The 22,215-nt window shown below is 47.4% G+C and overlaps 2 protein-coding genes across 2 annotated transcripts in view; both read right to left on the bottom strand.

Annotated features, from left to right (window-relative positions):
* The window catches only part of LOC135394142 (PAS domain-containing serine/threonine-protein kinase-like), a 225,496-nt gene that overhangs the window by 120,048 nt on the left and 83,233 nt on the right, over positions 1 to 22,215 (bottom strand). Inside the window, exon 2 of the mRNA XM_064624685.1 lies at positions 9,936 to 10,028. The gene's annotated coding sequence lies outside the window, so the exon portion shown is untranslated. The remainder of the gene's footprint in view (positions 1 to 9,935; positions 10,029 to 22,215) is intronic.
* On the bottom strand, positions 20,569 to 21,648 carry LOC135395232 (uncharacterized). Its single transcript, XM_064626471.1, has one exon. It carries the CDS (start codon positions 21,646 to 21,648, stop codon positions 20,569 to 20,571), a length of 1,080 nt encoding a protein of 359 aa, XP_064482541.1.

The raw sequence follows: 22,215 nt of genomic DNA, 5'->3' as shown, positions 1-22,215 counted from the left end.
AGCCTGCTCTGTTTAGTTCTTTTTTTCTTTTTTTTCATTTGAACAACTAACTTATTAGTCAGCATGGCCCAGCAAGTGGGACATGCGCTGCAGGTATGCCTTGATGACATGAGCAAACTGCTCGGTTACGTCTGTGAAGGGTGCTTCGTTTCCCAGCATCATTTCCCCTGAGCTGTATTTTCCGTACGCCCATGAGAAGGAAGAGCGAGCCTCTTGTATCGTCTCCTGCCTGGCGAAGCCCCGTTCAACAGCAGCCGAATGCGTACCTGCAAATGGCGCTAAGAGGCATGAATACAAAGAGAGCAAGCGAGGAAGTATATATGCTATATTCTATTAATTATCATGATGATGTTCCCTGATTATGCGAATTTGTTGTTTACCTGGTTGTGCTTACATTGTGTATGGTTGACTCAAATTCGACGAGGAACTTCGAAAACGTCATGTGGGGTTGGCTCTTGAATTTTATGCGCAGCGAATTATGCCACCCTTCTGCGTGATTGTTTGTGCGGAGATCGTCCTCATCCGCAAACTAATTCCAGAGATGAACCTTGGTAAGCCACTGCCGCTCGAAGTAGTCTACGTAAAGGCAATTAAAAGGGCCGCAAGTTTCCTTTCAGATCCCTAGATGTTTCCAAGACAGATCACTGACATTGGGAAACGCGGTACGTAGCGAGAACACAGTTACAGAAAACAACACATCGTTAACTGGGCGGTCACTGTAGGTCAGCGGTCCTGTGAATGGGTTTGTGTTTTCTGTGATTCCCCGTTTGATCGATAATCCATTTGCTTTCATGAATACAGTCACCTGCCATTCACCCAGTGTCAAAATGGCCTGTGCTTTCATGAATGCAGCCAGGCAGTCGCCTGCCGAAAGGAGCAGAGCCTTTGGGAATTCCCCCATTTGGACGAAACGGGCTATTGGACGGTACGGGTATTGGACGCGCTGGGCAAGTTTCTCCTCGCCTGTTCATTTCGTCCAAGTGTTCAGTACGTCCGATTTTGTCGGACGAATTAAATATTTGGTCGTTGTGAGCACTTGGACGAAATAAACGTTTGGACGAAATGGGGCGTAACCGGGGCTTGGCTACCAGTTTGTTATTGAAATGGGTGTGTCCGGTGACGTGAGAAGTGCGGGTACCATGGCCAGGCATTTTATTGGGAAGCCTGTTTGACATTTTTACTGGTTGTTTGTTCCACGTACATTTTTGTCGTGTCTTGCTAACGAAGTGGCTTATTGCAGTGGTATCCCGCAGAAATGTAAAAGACGATTGTGATTGCGTCGATGTGAACCTGCATTGGAAGTTTCCGCGAATACCGAACTTCCTTCAGCAAAGTCATCACGGCAAGCATCTTCGACAGTGAGGCGGCCACGGGAGAGACCACGTGAATACGAGAACCAGAAAGACGTCCGAGATTCTCGCCTCATCTGACGTTAGAGACCGACGCTGACGTTTGCCGCAACGGTCATCCACGAGATGTGGAAGAACTTTTTTTTCCTCGGTATCCCGGCGTACAGTGCACAGCGTTGCAATGAGCCACATTTTCCAAGGTCAATTTTCACAACCCCTTTGAAGAAGCACTGCACTCACCACCTTTTACCAAAGCCGTTGACCAGCCTATTAAAATGCACTATGCCAACATTGGACAGATGCATAAATATCTCGGAATTTGATATTAAAAATCGCGACAGTGCGCAACGGTGGCAATGCCCGCAACTAGCCGCCCGGGTCGCTTTGATGTCATTATGGCGCAGCCCGCTGATTGGTTTACAGAAACGTCGTCTGCTACAGCTACACCACCACCACCACTTGGGAAAGAGAGAGAGGAAGAAGAAAAGCGGAACGCGCCGGAACGATTGGAACGCGATCACTCGTAATGACGTCACCGGTGACGTTTTTCCTCCTCCTCGTTTCACCCTGCAGGGTGAGTGGAGCGGGAACGAGCGCGCCGATGTTCGGGAGCGTTTTTTATTCGAAAAATATTGCCTACAAAGAAATTTCTTGTGTTGTCAAGTCACATCCTTTCATAATGCGTCAGAAACAGCAAATCTTTGAGATGAGCTATCTTTTCTTTTTTTTTCACACAACGGCCAATTCCCGTTGTTTACGTCTTTTTTTCTTTTACATGACTTTCTTTACTGGTCATTTCACTCAGCGTTTTCGCCATTGGTGCTGTTTGTGCTTGCCTCACGCCACTCATATAATGTAGAGAGTTGCTGATGGTTGCGCAATACATTTCCGTTGCCGTACCGTACGTGCGCGAGATATGCAAATGGAAAACAACGCTTCTACCGATTATGACATATGTGGTCAACATCACGTCATAGGCTCTACCCGTCCACGGGAACAGAGAAAAAATATCAGCAGTCGATTGTGTTTCCACGAAACTCAAGTTCCCAGTTACTTGCAGATGTTTTCATTGGAAATGCTGATCGTCGTCCGATTTGCGTAATATGCACGTTAAAAAGCCAAGACACGCACACGCTTGTTTTCTTCCTAACAGCGATATCTTTGTGGAAACAATAACCGCATATACGGGGTGGGTGCAGATAAAGTAGCCCCACATCCAGAAGATGTGGGTTCGATCCCTACAGCTGGCTAACCTTTTCAGTGACTTTCATCTTTCATCTTCCACATTTATGCACGTATGCCGTTCCCTGATTACCGCATGAACTTCCGGTTGCGCGGGATGACGCATTTATCGGATGAAAACAAACAAAAAAAATCGTAGTAACCAAACTCCACGTAACAAGCTATCCATGGAAACGTGGATCTCCGTGCATCCTGATTTTCCATTTCCAGAAGACAATATGGCGGTCACGGCACAGTTGCGTCTAGCTACCGCTAGGCGTACCAGATCTCGTTTTGTTTCTGCGTGAGTGGCACCCCCAGCGGTAGGGCGATGCAACTGTGCTACTCGGCCATGTCCTACTGGAAATACACGGAGCGAAGTTATAAATGCACCGTCGTGCGCCGCCGGAAGTTCGTACGGTATGGAGGGAACGCGCTATGTGCGAAAATGTGGGGCTACTTTATCTGCACCCTCCCCAGCACCAACCCTAGACCGTAGCTGAAAAAGCACCACGAGACGGTTGACCGCGTAACAAAAATTTGTCGCCAGCGGTGGGCCTGCCGCATTCTTGACGCCTTCGGCACAATGCCAAAACATGGAACAAATTTTTATCACTAAGTCGCACACGCGGACGCATTGCCGATAGCAGACGCATGCGATACATTTATTGTATACCTTAATTAAAAAGACGAAACTACTGCAATCGCCTCACTGCTCAAATGGAGCCTCCGCTGTTTTCGAACACATTATTATTACCTTATTGCACTTGTTACTATTTTATCCCCTTATTATTACACCTTATTGCACATATACGGGTTCAGTTGTACTCCAAGCGAAAACATTACCCTTCAGCTTACGATAATTACGCTTCGAATGTGCAACTTCCTTCCCAGTAGTGTTTTTTTTCCCGCGAAGCAACGCGTCCGCCTCTTCGTTATCTTGATTCTCCGGCGTTACTGTACTCAAAGTGTACAGTGTGAAGCACGTTTTGCCGTTCAGTTGCACATTTTTGGGTTTCCCGCAATAATTGCACATATTGAAACGTTAAAGGGAGAGAGAATAGAAGGAGAATATGAATGTCCTTGGATGTACTGCGTGCTCATCAGACTACGAGGTCACGTGCGTTCGAGAACCAATGGCCGAGCTGTCGTTCCCCATGCAGAGCTTGACGCGGAGGTCTGTCCCTATCACGCACACTACGTCAGCGAGAAAAATAATTCATTTTTCCTCAGTACTCTGTCGTGTAGTACAATGGGTGCGATGAACTACGTCTACCAAAGTTGTTGTCCCCCAAAACCCAGGAAACGAAGAGAGAGAAATCGAGAAGAGAAAAAGATGGGTGCCAAGCAGAAGGCAGACATTTCGCTGGAGACCCTGGATACCTCGATTAGCGACGGGCAGACGGCCAGAATACGAACAGAAAACCAGGAGGACATCGCACAGCAAAGGCCGCACAAGGTCACACCGTCAGGAGTCAGTGCAGTGTCGAGAGGAGCAGAGGCAGTCTTTGTCGCATTTCGAAAGAAACTTCACGACTAGTACGCGTGGCAGTATGTAGGGAGCGTAAAAAAGCGGACTTCTCCGCGGTATTCGTCGGAAGGCAAATATCGGTACAATCCCCAGTGAAGTGGACCAAGGACGCGTAGTATCCTAGCGGCTCTCCAGCGAACCACTCTCGGAGCGGGTCAAAACAAATCCAGGTGGGTAGCACAAAGGACCAAAACCGGTCCGAAGTGGGACCGACGAGCTCGCGCCTTTCGTGCGGTCTCCCCATTGGTCCCCGCTTCTGTCGTCCCCACCCTGCGCCATCTAGTAAAGACGGAGATGACCATCTCCGGCGCCTCATATGCGTTATGCGCATGAGCATAGGCCGTTGTGAAAAAGGTCCATAGCACACAGAATCGGGATTAACGAAACCAGTGCTCGCCGGATACGATTCGAAAAAGGAAATATCCGCATCGCCTATTCTGGTGAACCTTTACTTCGAGACCCTTTTGGGAAGGCCCGCAGAGCAGGAGCTGGACTGAGAGACAATACAGTTTCGTAACAGGAGAAGAGCAGTGCTAAACCCAAAACTGAATCTCTGTCCGTCATCTGCTAATGGGATTGTGGGTTGCAGAAGGCCCCTTGTTCCTTAACCATGTAAAGGTTTTGGTAGCTTCCATTGTGTGCCTTTTTATTGAAGTTTGCGAGTTGGAAAGCTGCTAAACTCTGCGAGTGGGTGTCATATCACTCGTTCCGTTCATGGATCAGGAAAGGAAGCGAATTTAATTGGTGCTGTAACCTTTTGCAGGTCTTGTCGACTCCGGGCGGACTTCCGTCGTATATGGCGCGTGTTTGTCTACAGCGGATGTCGTTGCGCAAGGTCGCAATGCAGTTGTGGCGGTTGTGCGAGGGGGAGGGTGGGGGTGGGGGGTTGGCAACGGTCGACATGTGTGCCCTATTAGTGCCACGTCAACAAAAACGGAGGTTCTGCGAATAGTCGGAAATTCGAACGCCGGATTCGAAATACCCGAACACGTTTCCGCATACTTGAAGCAACGTTCTTCGATTTAATGTGGCGCCATACTATAGCATGGATTTGCTCGGACATCCCGATTTCCCCACTGGACTGTGCCTTGTAGAGATATATTGGGGCAGAGGAAGCTTATTCTGCGTTCCACTGTCACCATGTGACTTTTTTCGTGCGTCTTCGGCGTCAAGGATGGGGTATACGTGCTTCCCAGTTCCACCAAGTTCCTCTCTTTCCTCTCCGTGAGATTTCTATGGCCCCAAAGATGCTAGAGTGCAAAAATCGTTTTTACGGCGTGAAAAAAAAAAAAAAGTACCGTCCAAGCCTGCCGCCGTCCACGAGCTTCGTTCATCCACTATACAGGCGAATACTCTTGCTTGTAAGCAGGTACACAGTTCTTAATGGATCTTTCATCTTTGTGACCGTGCACGGCCTCGCCTATAAAGGGAGCTGAGCGATACGACGAGACTTCATAAAAACGTTGAACTCGACTTCGATCAGACAGATCTGCAAAGAACGGGCAATGCTCCACTGCCCAAATGCCACTGCCGCTTTTTTACTGTACGTCTCTGAAAGGACGACTATGGTACACATGTAGAAGACTTGCTGAAATGGGCTGGACAGCAAGACTTAAATACACTGAACATCGAGTGACACTCTTCTGAACGTTTTATGGAAACGTGAGAGCGACAAGCTACACCAGCTGCAGCGAGCTTATAAAAAGCTACAGGTAATAACTGATAATTCGTTACTTTGCGTCGCGAGACAACTGTGAGCAACGCCACAGTCTTGGGTTCGCCCACTTGAGGGTGTTCTAACGCGTGCCGAAATCTCAGCACACGACGTCATTCGCGGAAGAAGACGTATACGTGTCTGAGCAACCTGATTGCAGTAATATGGTCGTGACTCTAGGTGTGTCTCAGCTAGTAGAACAATAATAAATAGATTGGTAATAATTGGTTGATTGATTAATAGTAGTAATATATTGATGATAAAGGGATTTGATAGACGTCGTTCATTACATCATGCAGCCATTGTATTGCACACTGGAGTATTGAGGAAAAATTATTATTTCTCCAAAACGGTGTCGTACTTTGCGAGTTATAAACCCATGAACACACGTGCTCGTCAAGCTCTGACATCAGAGCTCCGGCCATTGCCATTGGTAGTCGTTAGCATGTGACCTCTTTCACGCTTCCTGATTGGCGGAGACGCCTGCCGTGACGTCCGAGCCAACATTCGCGCGTCTATTACCCCCCCCCCCCCCTTACGCAAAACTTGTTATGCAGGTTTACGTCGATGCAAATAATTGCATTTTACTTTTGTCCGGAATTACTTGTGACAATGTGCCGCTCCCCTTTCGCGGTACGTTCAGTTAATTAGCCTAAAATGAAATGTCACGGTTTTTGGCAGCTTTACGGTTTGCTTTTCATAAAAGCCAATCACTGCCGCTCCGTTCACTTTGGCGGCAGTCCTTGGGCCCTGGTCTGACATCCTGCAACACCGTCGTGCCCTGCAGATTTTCCTGGATTTTCTGCAAGACACCGGCCTCCTCCATATTCTTTAATCCCGATGTGCGGCCTTGCTACCGTCCCTCCCTCTCATCTCCACATTGTCATTTTACATCACACGCAGTCCCGTCGGCATTGGTGTAGCGCGCCACAACCCAGGTGGCGAATTTCCCCATTCATCATCATCAGTGTATTTGTTGTTGTTTTCGTAAAACATCTTCATAAGTCTAAAGAAACATAGTCAATATACCGTAATATAATGTTAATATAAAATCATAATACTATTACTATGTACTGCACACAGATACACGCCGAGGTGGCCGGTTCCAAATCAATTGGTTTCATCCATACATCTACACGCCCGCATGTACAGCAAGCTTTTTCTCCTTGAAGTTTCCTATACGAGAATGATTGCTAGAAGAAAATGTCTCCCATTGAGGCATCCGTCTTTTCGTTTCCCCGCAGCTGTGGCCTCTTTTGGGTTCATCGCACAGCCATCTCTCTCTCTCTCTCTCTCTCTCTCTCTCTCTCTCTCTGTGCTCTCAAACGCACAGACAGGCGATAAATATACAAAAAGAAACGAGGCCACGAGGATGATGGGGGTGAAAGGGTCACACGGCTACTGATCTACGCATGTCAAACATCATATCGGTGAGCATACAGTGTTCACTGCAGTGGAACGTGGCGCTGTTTATGACTGGCACCGACAGCGCAGAAAGCGAGATGGAGAGAGCACATGACGGTTAGGAATGCATGCTGAGCGTAAAGTCTAAGGTGTTGGGTAATAAGTACGGAAATAGCATTTTTTACTTATAACAATTTACGGTCTATGTTTGTGGACAAGGCGGCTTTTGAGTTTTAAAAATCGGGAATTCCAAATGGCGTCTGCTACGCCTATGGCGCCATTAGCGTAGCAGACGGCAAGGCAAAACATTCGTTGAGACGCCAGGAAAGCTATTTCCGAATAAGGTACAACTGCAAGCTTCTTTTCGGTTCATTTCTTCCTGTTTGACGCATCAGAAAAGGGAAAACAGAAAAAGGAGCGACCGTTCGTGGGTGTCGTCTGCTATTTCTGGCATCTGCTTTGGAATGACCGTACATTTTCCGCAAATATCTTTTCACCCGTGTCGCCCGAAGACTTTCTCATGCCCACAATCGTGTTTAATGGATTCGTGTTTATCCTGTTCCTCACGCATTCCACTGTACGCGTATGTGACACAACTGTGTGTTCCAAACCGCGAGTTCTGTCCCAGTAGGGGCAAAGCACTAAGTTTGAACCATTTCAATTCGAGACACTTTAAATTCGCTGTAAGTTTGCAACACCAGGTGCGAGTGTTTATGCGCTTTCTCTCGCGGTCAAATCGTAAGGTAAAGATTACAACCGAAAGGTGTCTCAAGAGGGCTCCGTGCGTAGTCTAACTGTGACGTCACAGAAGAAGGGATAAAGAACTGCCTTTTCAAGTCTGGTCAGTGTGACGTACAAGCAACCGCGCGCTACAGCGCTGCCCCACCGATAACTTGTTTGCTACGGACACACGGCGCGGCGCTACTTGAGTCAGTGACGTCACCATCACTCATTCACTTACGTGCTCTGAGAAGGAGTTGAGGAGTTTCTAGAGGGGGTGCCTCTCTCAAACATCTCTCTCTCTCTCTCTCTCTCTCTAGCGCGCGCGCGCGCTGTGACCGCGTCTTTACATGGGCCGGAGTACTGACGTACGACATCCACGCGCACTCCTCGTATGACGCAAGCATGAGCAGACGAAGATGATGAGAGGAAAGGATAAGCAGAAAGGTTCATGTCAACAGAGACTGGGCGAATTCCGATTACATAATCGTTAGGGTTCTCCAAACGATAAGCCACGCTTTCTTTCTTTTTGTCGAATACAATATATTATGCAGTGAAGTGTCCTCAGATGTGCGTAAGTAGTGGCGGAGCCTCTGATAGCCATCGGCGAATCGGTGCCAAAAATGTACCGGATGGCCGTTGGCTGATGTGTCCTTGCAGAGCACCTTGACCTTGTCGCCTCTTCATTCTTGATTCGATACTGATAAAATAATTTTGTCTCGGGTAGAAACGTCAGCGGCAAGACAGTCCAGTTCGAAGCAGTCTGACGGGGATCATTGTGTTAATTATGATCGTGTACTTCTTCGCGGGACTAAGATATTTGGATGTGGATATAGCCCAACCAGTGGGTACACCCACCGTCCTTATGGCGAGGAGTCCGTAACTGGGAATGGGACATTACAACGTGCTATCCTTCTATGATCTTTCCTGCCTGCGCGTGCATCTGAAGGCGGCTCATATTCACGGCCAGGGTTGCCGAAAGCGTGGTTGCGATCGAAGGGCTTACTGCTTTCAAAGAGCACTGCGAAACAACTAGGGTGATGAACGGTGTACGGGAGTTGACAGACGGAGAAAATGCAGGGCGAAGTAGAAAGCCGCCTTCCAGAAAACCCCTGGAAAACCTCAGGGTCACCAAATCGGTGGTAGGATTCGAACCGACCAAGCTACTACCACCGACTGAATATACTTAGGGAGTGACTTTTTCGGGTTAAACCCGATTCCGCCCGGTTATTCCCCCCCGAACTGACCTCCGACCAATTCGGGTTAAACCCGATTTCTCCCCGAATTCCAGTCACTATGAAATCCTCAAGTGACGTTTCCACTGAAGACGAACAAAGGTCGTCACGTGTAACATATGGAAGAATGGGTTACTTTCCAAGCAATACACCCAGGTGTGTCAACACTGTCTATGCCTTCGGTGATTACCGCTGAAAGGTCACAATCTCGCAAAAACAACAACAAAAGAACAAAAAAGAGATTAGGAAAGGAATCCTTGATAGACTAGAGGAGAAACAAAAACACCCGATAATACCCGAAGGCACAATTATCGCCCGATTTCTCCCCGATTTACAGCTTTAGTAATAGCGCCCGATTTTTACCCCCCCCCCCCCCCCCCCGAGTCTAAGAAAGGCATTTAACCCGAAAAAGTCACTCCCTAAATATACTGTATCCACCCAGCCTGGTAAAAGCGGAACCGCGCTGCATGCATGTGACCCACACGCGGAACTTTCCAGATAAACAGGATAAGTTTTTTGGTCTCATCATCGTCTGTTTATGTGTGTGTGTGTGTTATTACTTTCTCGACACACGACCCAAGCAGTACAATGCACTGAAAGTCGAGTGCAATAGGGGTGGACGGTATGTGTCTTATCAATGTTCTTTAGTTACACGAGTCTGTTGAAGGCCTTCCACCTATACCCGTGCACTCTTATTGCACTCGACTTTCAGTACATTGTGGTGCCTGGGGACACACGGTGTCTGCTCTCGTTTCACCCACCTTATTTAAAACCGCGCGCGGATGAAACTTTTGCCATGTCCTCTGTATCCGTCCGCAGCCCTGGCTCACTTTCATATCCGCATCCGATCATTCCTGAAAGCCAATGATAAATACGTACATGATTATATGTTGAGATGCAATCGGGTTTGTGCATATTTCGGGGACACGATCTTATTTTTGCATTGCTAGAAACTTAACATCTGCGTGCACAAACTAGGTACACGTAATTCCAAATGCAGTCGTTCATTTTCAACACAAATTTTTGCTCGGAAGAAAAAGGATACCGGCCGAAAACGCTTGCAGGCGACTGTTGATGCGCTGTGCGAACAAAAAAACAGGTCTGACACTTTCGCAGGGTTGATCCGCACAATCCGATGGGTTGCAGATTCGCCTTGTTGATGTCCGTATCCGCAGATGTTTTACGGACATCGGCTTACATCCGCGGATAGTGCAGCTTTAGCCTCTTATGAGTGTTGGAGACTTTTTGTGAGTTCTAAATTAGGATAAGCATCTGTTTAGCGAGTCGGAAAAGCCCCCACTTACACAGACTATAAATAGAATGAGGGGTTATCGTACCTTCGGTACGGGTGCACTTGTACCTGCCACGCGTGACATGACACTCGAACCGAATCGCTGAACCGGTACAGAGTTAAATAATTCCGCAGAATGGGATGCGGGTCGTCAGAGATCGACTTCGAAATGTGTGTCGTCATCAAATAATTGCGCGGTATAAAAATAAAGATTCGTCTCTTTTCGTATTAGCACGTGTGCTTCTTATTCGTAAATGATAATAATCAGCACTAAGTCGGTGACGTCACACGGCCGAATTTTAACCCGAAACCTTTTGATCGTTGTATTTATAAAATAAAATAAAAGTATTCTGCGTTAGCGCCGCGGAGCAACTGTGGCTATGAACGCTGCACAGACGTGGGCAGATGGAGAGAGGATAGCAGGAAGGAGTGGGGGACAGGAGGGTTAGTGTGCGTCCTTGGCCGACTTCAAGGGAACATGTGCCAACATTCGTCTGGAAAGTCTGCCGAAAAACCCAGGGAAAACCTCAGACAGCACAGCAGGTGGTAGGATTCGAACCCACTACCTCCCAGTGCACGATACACGACCTTGGCTACTACGAACGAGCGGTCGCTTTTGATTGCTCGGCCGTGCCACTGGTTGAAGATATTGTTTGAATGCTGTTTCTACACAAGAATTCTGTCACGAAACCATAAAATGTAGTATAGTGACCCTAGAAAACGAGTTTAGCTCAGAGGCTAACTTCTCCTTTACAACCGTAAAGAAACAACACCTTCCACTTTTCCTTGGCGCTCTTGAAAGCATTTCTAAAACACAAAGGCACATCGTTTGGATGGGCGGTCATTGCTCGCACCCTTCTCTCCCTCCGTCTGAGACGCCGCCGAGAGAGAGAGACGTCGGCGTCATCGATAGGTCCCCTATTGAACAGCCTCCGTCTCGCCTGTCACGTTGCCGCCGCTAACTTGAGCCCAATTAGTCCGACAAAACTGAAGGTGCAAGGTGTGCATTAGCTCCCGAAGACTGGGATCGGCTGTTGCGTCGAATGCAGCATTAGGCTTTGGGGAGGAAAGGTTTTATTTTATGGCGCGCCGCGGGTCGTTCGCCTTATGCTGTAGCGCTGAATAGGCTGCTATGGAAATGGAGTTATGCTATGAAAGTTAGGAAAGTCACGCGATAAGCCAGTGTGTGTGTGTGGGGGGGGATATGTTTATTGAAGCAGAAGAAAGGAGGAAAGGTCAGCAGGCCGAGGCAGTGGGTCTATGCTATACTCTAAGAAAACTCATGCTCTCAGTTGTCTCGCGACGTAAACCCCCAATTATCATCAAGCTCTAAGAAAAGAAAAGGGAGTAATTTTAGTGTTTTGTGGGACTAAATGCGTTGCCACAAAAAATAGTCGCTATTTTTTTTTAAGATTCAAGATAAATTTAATTCATGATAAGTTCTTTTTTTTTTTTCACAGTTACATCGGGACTAAAAGAGCAAGCCCGCAACAGAGTCCCGCAAATAAATACACAGGTGAAAAAAAAATATATATATAAGGGAAAAGAAAATTAGCAAGAGCTCTTTGGCTGCACGTATAGCATATGTTTGTAAGTCAAACGTCGCCATGCCAGTACTGGACAGCTGTTTCGGCCTTGTTGGGCCATCATCAGCAGTACGCAAGCAGGCAACATTTGAGCGGATGGCGTCAGTAGGTCACGTGGCACGTGATGCCTCCCGTCAGGGTGTCCTAAGACACCTCTGAAAGCCCAGTGCAAAGCCAGTCAAGTGTATAAGGGAAAAGAAAATTAGCAAGGGCTCTTTGGCTGCACGTATAGCATATGTTTGTAAGTCAAACGTCGCCATGCCAGTACTGGACAGCTGTTTCGGCCTTGTTGGGCCATCATCAGCAGTACGCAAGCAGGCAACATTTGAGCGGATGGCGTCAGAAGGTCATGTAGCACGTGATGCCTCCCGTCAGGGTGTCCTAAGACACCTCTGAAAGCCCAGTGCAAAGCCAGTCAAGTGTATAAGGGAAAAGAAAATTAGCAAGGGCTCTTTGGCTGCACGTATAGCATATGTTTGTAAGTCAAACGTCGCCATGCCAGTACTGGACAGCTGTTTCGGCCTTGTTGGGCCATCATCAGCAGTACGCAAGCAGGCAACATTTGAGCGGATGGCGTCAGAAGGTCACGTAGCACGTGATGCCTCCCGTCAGGGTGTCCTAAGACACCTCTGAAAGCCCAGTGCAAAGCCAGTCAAGTGTATAAGGGAAAAGAAAATTAGCAAGGGCTCTTTGGCTGCACGTATAGCATATGTTTGTAAGTCAAACGTCGCCATGCCAGTACTGGACAGCTGTTTCGGCCTTGTTGGGCCATCATCAGCAGTACGCAAGCAGGCAACATTTGAGCGGATGGCGTCAGAAGGTCACGTAGCACGTGATGCCTCCCGTCAGGGTGTCCTAAGACACCTCTGAAAGCCCAGTGCAAAGCCAGTCAAGTGTATAAGGGAAAAGAAAATTAGCAAGGGCTCTTTGGCTGCACGTATAGCATATGTTTGTAAGTCAAACGTCGCCATGCCAGTACTGGACAGCTGTTTCGGCCTTGTTGGGCCATCATCAGCAGTACGCAAGCAGGCAACATTTGAGCGGATGGCGTCAGTAGGTCACGTGGCACGTGATGCCTCCCGTCAGGGTGTCCTAAGACACCTCTGAAAGCCCAGTGCAAAGCCAGTCAAGTGTATAAGGGAAAAGAAAATTAGCAAGGGCTCTTTGGCTGCACGTATAGCATATGTTTGTAAGTCAAACGTCGCCATGCCAGTACTGGACAGCTGTTTCGGCCTTGTTGGGCCATCATCAGCAGTACGCAAGCAGGCAACATTTGAGCGGATGGCGTCAGAAGGTCACGTGGCACGTGATGCCTCCCGTCAGGGTGTCCTAAGACACCTCTGAAAGCCCAGTGCAAAGCCAGTCAAGTGTATAAGGGAAAAGAAAATTAGCAAGGGCTCTTTGGCTGCACGTATAGCATATGTTTGTAAGTCAAACGTCGCCATGCCAGTACTGGACAGCTGTTCCGGCCTTGTTGGGCCATCATCAGGAGTACGCAGGCAGGCAACATTTGAGCGGATGGCGTCAGAAGGTCACGTGGCACTTTCAGAGGTGTCTTAGAACACCCTGACGGGAGGCATCTAGTAGTTGCACACTACATTTCTGCAAGTAGTTGATAAACTACCTGATTGTAGTTAAAAAGTAGTTAACTAATAGTTTAACTACATGTAGTTAACTACTGGCCATCACTGGGTATACACCATTCATGTGTATGAATAAAAATACTTGAATTACACGGTCAAGCGTGATATGTCGCGCGATAAAAGATCTTGCGGCATGCACAGGGCACAATTTGTCAACAAAGAACCACCAACTATTTCTTACTCTGTGTGGCCGGAACGTTGGATAGTCAGCTAAGTTACATAGTCGGGTTATATTCTATCAAATTCACGAAGAGCACATATTCACGTAGAGTGTTGCATTCAGGTTCAGGAGACCATCTGCGAAGTTCACTGACTACTTGCAGTCTTGCGGAGTAAAAGGGGGGGTAATTGGCAGTCTAGGGGACTAGAAGCCGCGATTACCTCCCCGTTTTACTCATTTTTTTCCTTCTTGGGTTCTTTCTGAACCCATACAGATTTTTTAGCGTCACGCAAGCTGTTCGATACGCTTCATGCGTGAAGTGTTCGGCATTTTTCTTTATCCAAAATTCTTTTTTCTTTTTCTTTGATTGCGTGTTAGCGCCGCGAAGCAACTGTGGCTATGAGCGGCGTACAGATGTGGACAGACGGAGAGAGGACAGCAGGAAGGAGTGGGGGACAGGGGGATTAGTATGCGTCCTGGGCCGACTTCAGGGGGAACTGTGCAGACATTCGTCTGGAAAGTCTTCGGAAAACCCAGGGAAAACCTCAGACAGCACAGCCGGCGGTAGGATTCGAACCCACCACCTCCCAGTCTTCAGCACGACCTTGGTTACCACCAACGAGCGGACGCCTTAGCCCACTCGGCCATGCCGCTGGTTTATCCAAAATTCATACCCGCCAGAATAATAAAGATGTATTTTAGATTCCGTTATGTTATCTTAATCTGGGTATTCGCATCTTGTGTGAATAACATTATGAATAAGTCTTAGTGCCGTGCTCCCCCCCCCCCCACACACAGACAGAAAAGGATTTAGTCATATCTTTTGTGTTGTCGACACAATTGTCGCGGAACGTAACAACTATCGTGGCAGTCGGGCAGCACACAAATAGTGCTACTACATAGCGCTACTGCATATTAATTGTATCATTTTATCTTAATTTAGAGGGGGGAATTTATTGCCAGAAAAAAAGGTAAAATGAAAATAAAAAGGGGAAAGGTCAGCCATGCAGCACGCGGCTTGCTATTCCCTAAACAAAAAAAAGAAATAAAACATAACAAACGACAAATAAAGAAAGAAAGAAAAACAAGAAAATAATGGAAAAGAAACCCGGCTCACAGGGAGCCTAGGAGGCCCGTATCACGCAGAAAGCGGAGCACCGCTTTTGTGACACACCACCGGCTAGCTCGCTGCACGGGGCCAAGGAGTGTTGCGAGGGAAACGTCCGTCCGTCCGTCCGTGCACCCAAGCTCTGAGCTTAATTTATATTAACATACACGGGCCACGTCCGTTGTTTGTAATTTATAATTTTAGGTTGAGTGCTTGGTGTTTTGGTGCTTTATGGCACAACAGTGACTAAGGCCAAGTAGTGCCGAGACACATGATCTGTTTTTCGTGCTGTGTTTGCATGTTCTGTGCTGGTGTTTTGGTGTTTTATGGCACAAGATGTTCTGTGCTGCTTTGAGACAAGTAGGATCGTATGTGTCATTGATTTAAAAAGAGCGATGACTGTTTTTGTCAGGAACTTTACATACGGTATACTACAGTTGGTAAGAGAAAAGATACAAGTGAGTTGTTAAATTTGAAGCAAGGCACGGAAGTAATTGATAATTTTAGTGTCGATAATTAAATATTGTGTATTAACGTCGTGCTACAAGGCTTTAGAATGCTTTCAGAGAGCCACAAGAGCCGAACTGTAATTTTCATAGTGTAGCGCACTTTTCAGAGCGTGAATGTGAAACGCCCCCAGACAGAGCAATCGGGTCTTCAGACTATGAAGGCGACCTTTCCGCGGTTCGCAACACTGTAATATCCGTTCTGCGTGACCTTATTTCTCGTTTATCACGTAATAACAACAGCCACAAATGCACGCAGTGAATAAGAAAATGATAGGAGAGGTCGCTTCCGCGTTGGCCGCTCCTTTGGTTCTCCTTTTAAGATTCAATGCCTCGGCCCTGTAGGAAAAACGAAAAGTCATTAAATCGGTTCGCTGATTTAGGCTACGCCAGGGGGTGCCTCGAAATAATCCGCTTTTGAAGCGCAAAAAAATATAAATGAAGGAAAGGCAGTGACAGCATGAAGGCAAACGGAATATCAAACGATGTTGCTGAATATGAAGCAGGCAGATTAACTGGGAGACGAGCCGGTTGCAGGATTCTATGTAATGACAGTCGCAACCACCTCCTACATTATGTGAACTCGTGTGTATAATGTCTATGCAGCGTCCCCTCCGCATGATCCGCTAGGGGCGCTACGCATTGATCTACGCTAAAGTGCCTGGATGGTAGCTCCCTCTGTATACTATTCACTATTCAGGCATAGACTGGGCCTGCGAGATCTCCGCCGTGATTAGGCAACTGAAGTTTGAACTGGCAGAAGAAAGGGCATACTGCCGTAGCAGGTGATAGAACGGTCTCCAATCAAAGCGCGTTAGAATGATGACGCAATTTGGATGGGTATCATGTGGAACAAGCGCTGCTTGCACAGAAACGCTAACGTAGGCCCGGGTTGTCCCTGGCATAACCCTAGCGTCTCGGCCGCTGAAAGCGCCGTCGTGATTGGCGGACTCCTAATTGTTACGTCACGTCGCCAAAGCAATTAGGTTTTGACTATAGCCGGTGTTGGCCGGGGGAGTTCTTTCCCTCGGCTGCTAGTCTGCGACGTCACGTCAAGTGCCCAATAGTAAAGCGCGCCTCCCTCTTTTTTCTTTCTTACTCTGTTTTTGCGAATATATATTTTTTGCGGTTGTATCCGGCTCTAAAACAGATGATGATGATTAGAGTTTTTATGGCGCAGCGACGACAAAGGTCATAATGCGCCAAACACGGTTATAAACACAGATGAATCAAGTTATCAGAACAAGGTGACTGAAATTCAACCTAAAAATATACTGATGTAGTTAAAAGAAGTGTGTGTAAAGTTTTCTTGCGGAAGTAACTAAAAAGCTATAGGCTCCCAAGCAGGCCTATGTCGATAAAAAACTTCTGAACATTCTCAAAAGGAATGACAGGCTCATCACCCAACAGCAGTGCTGGGTGAAGAGGTGTACAATGCTTGTAGCATTCAGTGAAGTAGCGCTGCCGATGAGGTTCGTGTTGTGGGCATGTGATGAGAATGTGAAGAATGGAGAGTTGCTCGTTACAATGGGTGCACTGCGGTGGCTCCTCTCTACGAAGTAGGTGGCCGTGCGACAAAAATGTATGCCCAATTCTGAGCCTGTGTCTCAGCACCTCCTGGAGGCGTTGTTGGATTGCATGTACCGTATGCCCTATGTGTGGTTTCGTGAGGTGAAGCTTGTTCCGAGTTTGTTCATCCCAGAACTGCTGCCATTTTTCATTAATGGCCTTTTTTAATGCACGTCTGAAGTCATGGAAAGGGATGTCGAATGGGGTAATTTCTGATGAAAGAGCTGTTGCTGCGGCTCGGTCTGCAAGTTCATTTCCTGGGATACCCACGTGACTGGGCACCCAACAAAATGTTAAGTTATAACCTCTGTTTATTATCCTATTGGCCAAAGAACGTGCTCTATGAACTAGAAGGTTCTTAGCCCCATGCAGACTACTCATAGCATGCAGAGAGCTAAGAGAGTCTGTGTAAATTACTCCAGATTTAATACCTGTTTGCAATATAAAATTAAGTGCCAAGATCAGTGCGTATACTTCAGCAGTAAAAATGGATGCTGCTGGATTTAAACGGTGCGACCGTGTCACTGCTGCAGATACCATGGCGCAGGAAACGCTGTCAGCAGTCCGTGACCCATCTGTGTATATTTCAGTGTGGTCGCCAAAGGAATCCTTTAATTCGAAGAACTCTTGCTGAAGGACTAAGGGCGACGTATCCTTTTTATTGTATTTAGTTAAGGAATAGTTGAACTGTGGTTGTGATTGCCAAGGAGCACTTTCGTCGCCCTGTTCTAGGATCCAGGAATCCTGATATAGAAAGTTATAAAAGTCTTGATATTGCAAAGCTCGCATGCTAAGAGGCCATACCACTGATGGTCTGTGTACAAACAGTCGCTGAAGCCGAGTGTCCTGGACACAAGGCAGAGCTGGATTCTGACAATGGCTTTTAATTTTAAGACCATAAAGAATAGTGAGGTAAGCCCGTCGCCTGTCCAGAGACCACTCATTGGACTCGACGTACAAACTTTCCACTGGTGAGGTGCGGAAAGCTCCAAGAGCTAACCGCAGGCCCTGGTGATGTACTGGGTCAATTAACTTGAGGACTGACGTACGAGCAGAACTGTAGACAACACAACCATAATCCATCTTGGACCGAATTACTGATGCATATATTTTGTGGAGGGTGGTTTTATCTGCTCCCCAAGACCTGTGAGCGATAACTTTCATGAGATTTAAAGACTTTATGCATTTTGCTTTTAGTTGTTTGATGTGCGGCAAAAACGTAAGCTTTCTATCAAAAACCATTCCGAGAAATTTGTGTTCTTCTCGGACAGCAATGTCCTTACCATTTATGGAAAGTGTGGGGTTTGGAAGTAGTCCCTTTTTCCTGGTAAACAGAACGCAGATAGTCTTTTCCGAAGAGAACTTGAATCCATTCTGGTCTGCCCATTTAACCAATCTGTTTATTGCTAGTTGTAACTGCCTCTCACAAGTTGCCAAATTTGCAGACGAGTAAGAGATTTGAATGTCATCAACATACAGCGAATACAATATAGACGGAGGAATTCCAGTGGCTATAGAGTTCATTTTCACAATGAATAATGTCACACTAAGCACGGAGCCCTGAGGAACTCCATTCTCCTGTAGAAATGGTTGTGACAGAGTGCTGCCCAGTTGGACCCTGAAAGTTCTATCTTGGAGAAAGTTAATTACGCAGCGTAAAAGCCGGCCCCGTATCCCTAAAAAGTACAGATCCCGGATGATACCATACCTCCACGCGGTATCATATGCCTTTTCTAAATCGAAGAATACTGAGGCACAGTGATTCCGCCTGACAAACGCTTCTCGGATTGTAGTCTCCAAGCGAACAAGGTGGTCTGTCGTTGAACGTGCAGCTCGGAATCCACATTGGTACTTATCCAGACAGTTATTGCATTCAAGATAGTATACTAGTCGGTTGTTGACAATTCTTTCGAATGTTTTGCCCAAACAGCTGGTGAGGGCAATGGGCCTGTAGCTGGTGGGATTTGATGCTTCTTTGCCAGGTTTCAGAAGTGGAATCACAGTTGCTACCTTCCAGGCTGTTGGCATCTGCCCGTCATCCCAGACTTTGTTGAAGAAGTTTAGAAGACACCTTTTGGATTCCTCTGATAAGTGGGCGATCATGGAATAGGTGACCCTGTCTGGACCAGGAGCACTGACCTTCACTGAGGACAATGCTCGCTGGAGCTCTACCATTGTGAACGGCTGGTTGTATGTATAATTTTCACCACCCACAGTTGAAATGACTTGCTTTTCTGCACGGTTCTTTACAGACAAGAACGTTTTGCTGTAATGTGCAGAACTGGAAACATTTTGGAAATGTTCACCTAGGAGATCCGCCTGTTCGTCTAAACTCTGACATGGAACACCATTGACTTGAAGGAGAGGAATGGAAAAACTCTGGTAGTCTCCTTTAATTTTCCGGAGCCTATCCCATACTTTCTTTGATGGGGTTCCACGTGTTAAAGAAGAAACAAAGTTGTGCCAAGAAGACCTTTTTGCTTGCTTTCGTGTCCACCTTGCTTTGGCACGTGCTTTTTTGAAGGCAAGAAGATTCTGTGATGTGGGGTATCTACGAAAGGTACCCCAGGCACGATTCTGTTCCTTTCTAGTCTTTGCACAATCGTCAGTCCACCAAGGTTTTGGACGCTTGGGGAGCCGACCCAATGTCTGTGGAATAGATTGTTTGGCGGCATCTATGATTGTGCTTGTAACTAAAGTGTTTGCCTCTTCGACTGACATGTGTTCAAAAGAAGAGGACTGGAGGTTGGCTTCCCTTTGGAACAAACCCCAGTCAGCCTGTGCTAGTTTCCATCGGGGTGGTCGTGTTGTGAGTGTATTTGTAGCACCACACAATTTCACGATAACAGGAAAGTGGTCACTCCCTCGTGGATTTTGTTCAACTGCCCAGTCTAAACTGCTAAACAGCGAGGAACTGCACAGCGAGATATCTAGAGAAGAAAAGCTTTGTGTCGCTGCATTAACGTAAGTAGCTTGTCCCGTGTTGAGCAAGCAAATTGACCTTGACATCAAAACGTTTTCCAGCATTTTCCCTCTGACGTCTAACCTTCTGCTGCCCCACAGGGGGCTGTGAGCATTCAGCTCCCCAAGAATAAGGAAAGGTTGAGGCAGCTGGTCACAAAGATTCTCAAAGTCTCTTTGGTGGATTACTACTGAAGGGGGCAGGTACAATGAACACACTGTAATGACCCTGTCGAGGCATATTTGTACAGCTACAGCCTCAAAGTCTGTAACAAGTGGAACAGAATTGGAAGGAATGGACTGCGGAGTAATCAGAGCCACACCCCCAGATGAACGTGAGGTGTCCGTACGATCCTTTCGAAAAACATTATATCTTCGAAATGGGTTTATACTTTGCTTGTTCAAGTATGTCTCTTGCAAACAGAAACAGACAGTTTTATACTTTTCAAGAAGGTCATGTATGTCATCTATGTTGGTAAAGAGGCCTCGACAGTTCCATTGTAGAAGGACCTGTCCCATGAAAAGGATTGTGGTTAAGAAAAACAAAGAGACTTTGACCATTATGTGCATTTAAGGAGGCAGCACCCTTGGTGGGGGCTGTTTTTGCTGGTCCGTGGGTCTGTTGCCTCTGCCTCTACCACTTGATCTTTCGCGTTTCTCTTTTGATTGCGAGAAAGTGCCTGGGAGACTCGAAGACGACTTCTGTGAAGCACGGTCTTCGTCATCGAGCTCCATGTTAACAACAGGTATCTGGGATGGATCTTTGAGCAATCCATCCCAGACGGATGCCGTGCAAGCAACCTCAGCTGAGGCCGCTGCAGGCATGGGGGAAGTAATGGAAACAGAAGGAGAAGGAGATACTTCCGTATCTTCATCCCTCTGGGGGGGAGTGTAGGGTGGAGGCCCAGCAGTTTGGGTCTCCACAGACCTCCTCTGTGGTGCCACTCCCCTGCGCACCACTTCGGAGAAAGTGCCCTTTTTCCTGAACTCTGCTTGCGCCTTTGCGTCTTTGTACGAGACATTTTGCTCTGCCTTGATTCTAAGGATTTCTTTTTCATCTTTCCATCGGGGACATGACCTGGAGTAGACAGGATGGTCCCCTTTACAATTTGCGCACCGCACTTGATTTCGGCAGGATTCTGCTGGGTGATCTGTACCAGAGCATTTGGGACATGTTTCCTGTCCACGGCAGACCTGAGACCCGTGCCCGAAGCGTTGACACTTGAAACAACGCCGCGGATTAGGGACATAGGGTCGCACGTGGCAGTTGAGGTAACCAGCCTTGATGGTTGTAGGAAGCTTGTGTAGTTCAAATGATAAAACAATGTGCTTTGTTGAGATTTCTTTACCGTCCCGACGCATCACTATTCGCTTTGCTGCCACGACACCCTCTTCCCGCAGGCCTTCCTCAATCTCAGAGTCGGTGCACTCGAGAAGCTCAATTTCCGAGATCACGCCCCTGACAATGTTGAGGTTTCTGTGTTTTGCAATGGACACCGGTATGTCCCGAATTTTCCTGACAGCTTGGAGGGCCGAGCTTTGCTCCCTGGTTTGAACCTCGATTTGAAGGTCCCCAGATGACAGTTTTTTTGCAGTGTAGGTCTTTCCAATTGATTTTTCTATTTCCCTGGCAATGACAAACGGTGACATCTTAGAGAGTGGTTTTGCCTCGTCTTCAGAATGGAGTACCAGGAATTTCGGAAACCATGGTTCTGGAGATAGGTTGAATGAGTTTACTGGTGCTTCGGTGCAGCGCCGCTTATGGCGCTGATCATGTTTTTTTGAACGTGAAGTATCCATACAAAGAAAGATGTGGTTCGGTGCAGCAGGTGTGTCGCCCACCATCGAGCCCAACGAGGGAACGTGCCCCACACGCCAACACTTGCCTCTGCACTATACCCTAGTGCAGCTTCTGGAGAGGGAAAGACTGCCCAAGGTTGACCCTTGCCGCCAAAGAAGGTGAAAGGGGAAAAGGAGAGAAAGAAGGAGACCAAGGAAGAGAAAGTAATGAAAAGGGAGATGGCGACTAGCTGAATAATCCTGGCCGGGTCTTCCAGGACCACCCGACTATGGGAAGCAGGGGCCAAAGCGGTGTGTTGCTTTCCCGGAGGGGCCCCGAGGAGTCCAAAACAACCTCCGGGTCCACTCAACCGCCAGGATCCCCCTTTCCCCGGACACGGGAAAGCCACGCACAGCTATACGTGGGGGTCTCCCTCC

This window comes from Ornithodoros turicata, chromosome 5 (assembly GCF_037126465.1).
Source record: "Ornithodoros turicata isolate Travis chromosome 5, ASM3712646v1, whole genome shotgun sequence".
In the NCBI taxonomy this organism is placed as follows: domain Eukaryota; kingdom Metazoa; phylum Arthropoda; class Arachnida; order Ixodida; family Argasidae; genus Ornithodoros; species Ornithodoros turicata.
This window is presented reverse-complemented; position numbering and strand designations above follow the sequence as displayed.

Excerpts from the sequence above, each read along its gene's own strand:
- LOC135395232 (XM_064626471.1), bottom strand. The coding sequence starts at position 21,648 with ATGTCACCGTTTGTCATTGCCAGGGAAATAGAAAAATCAATTGGAAAG.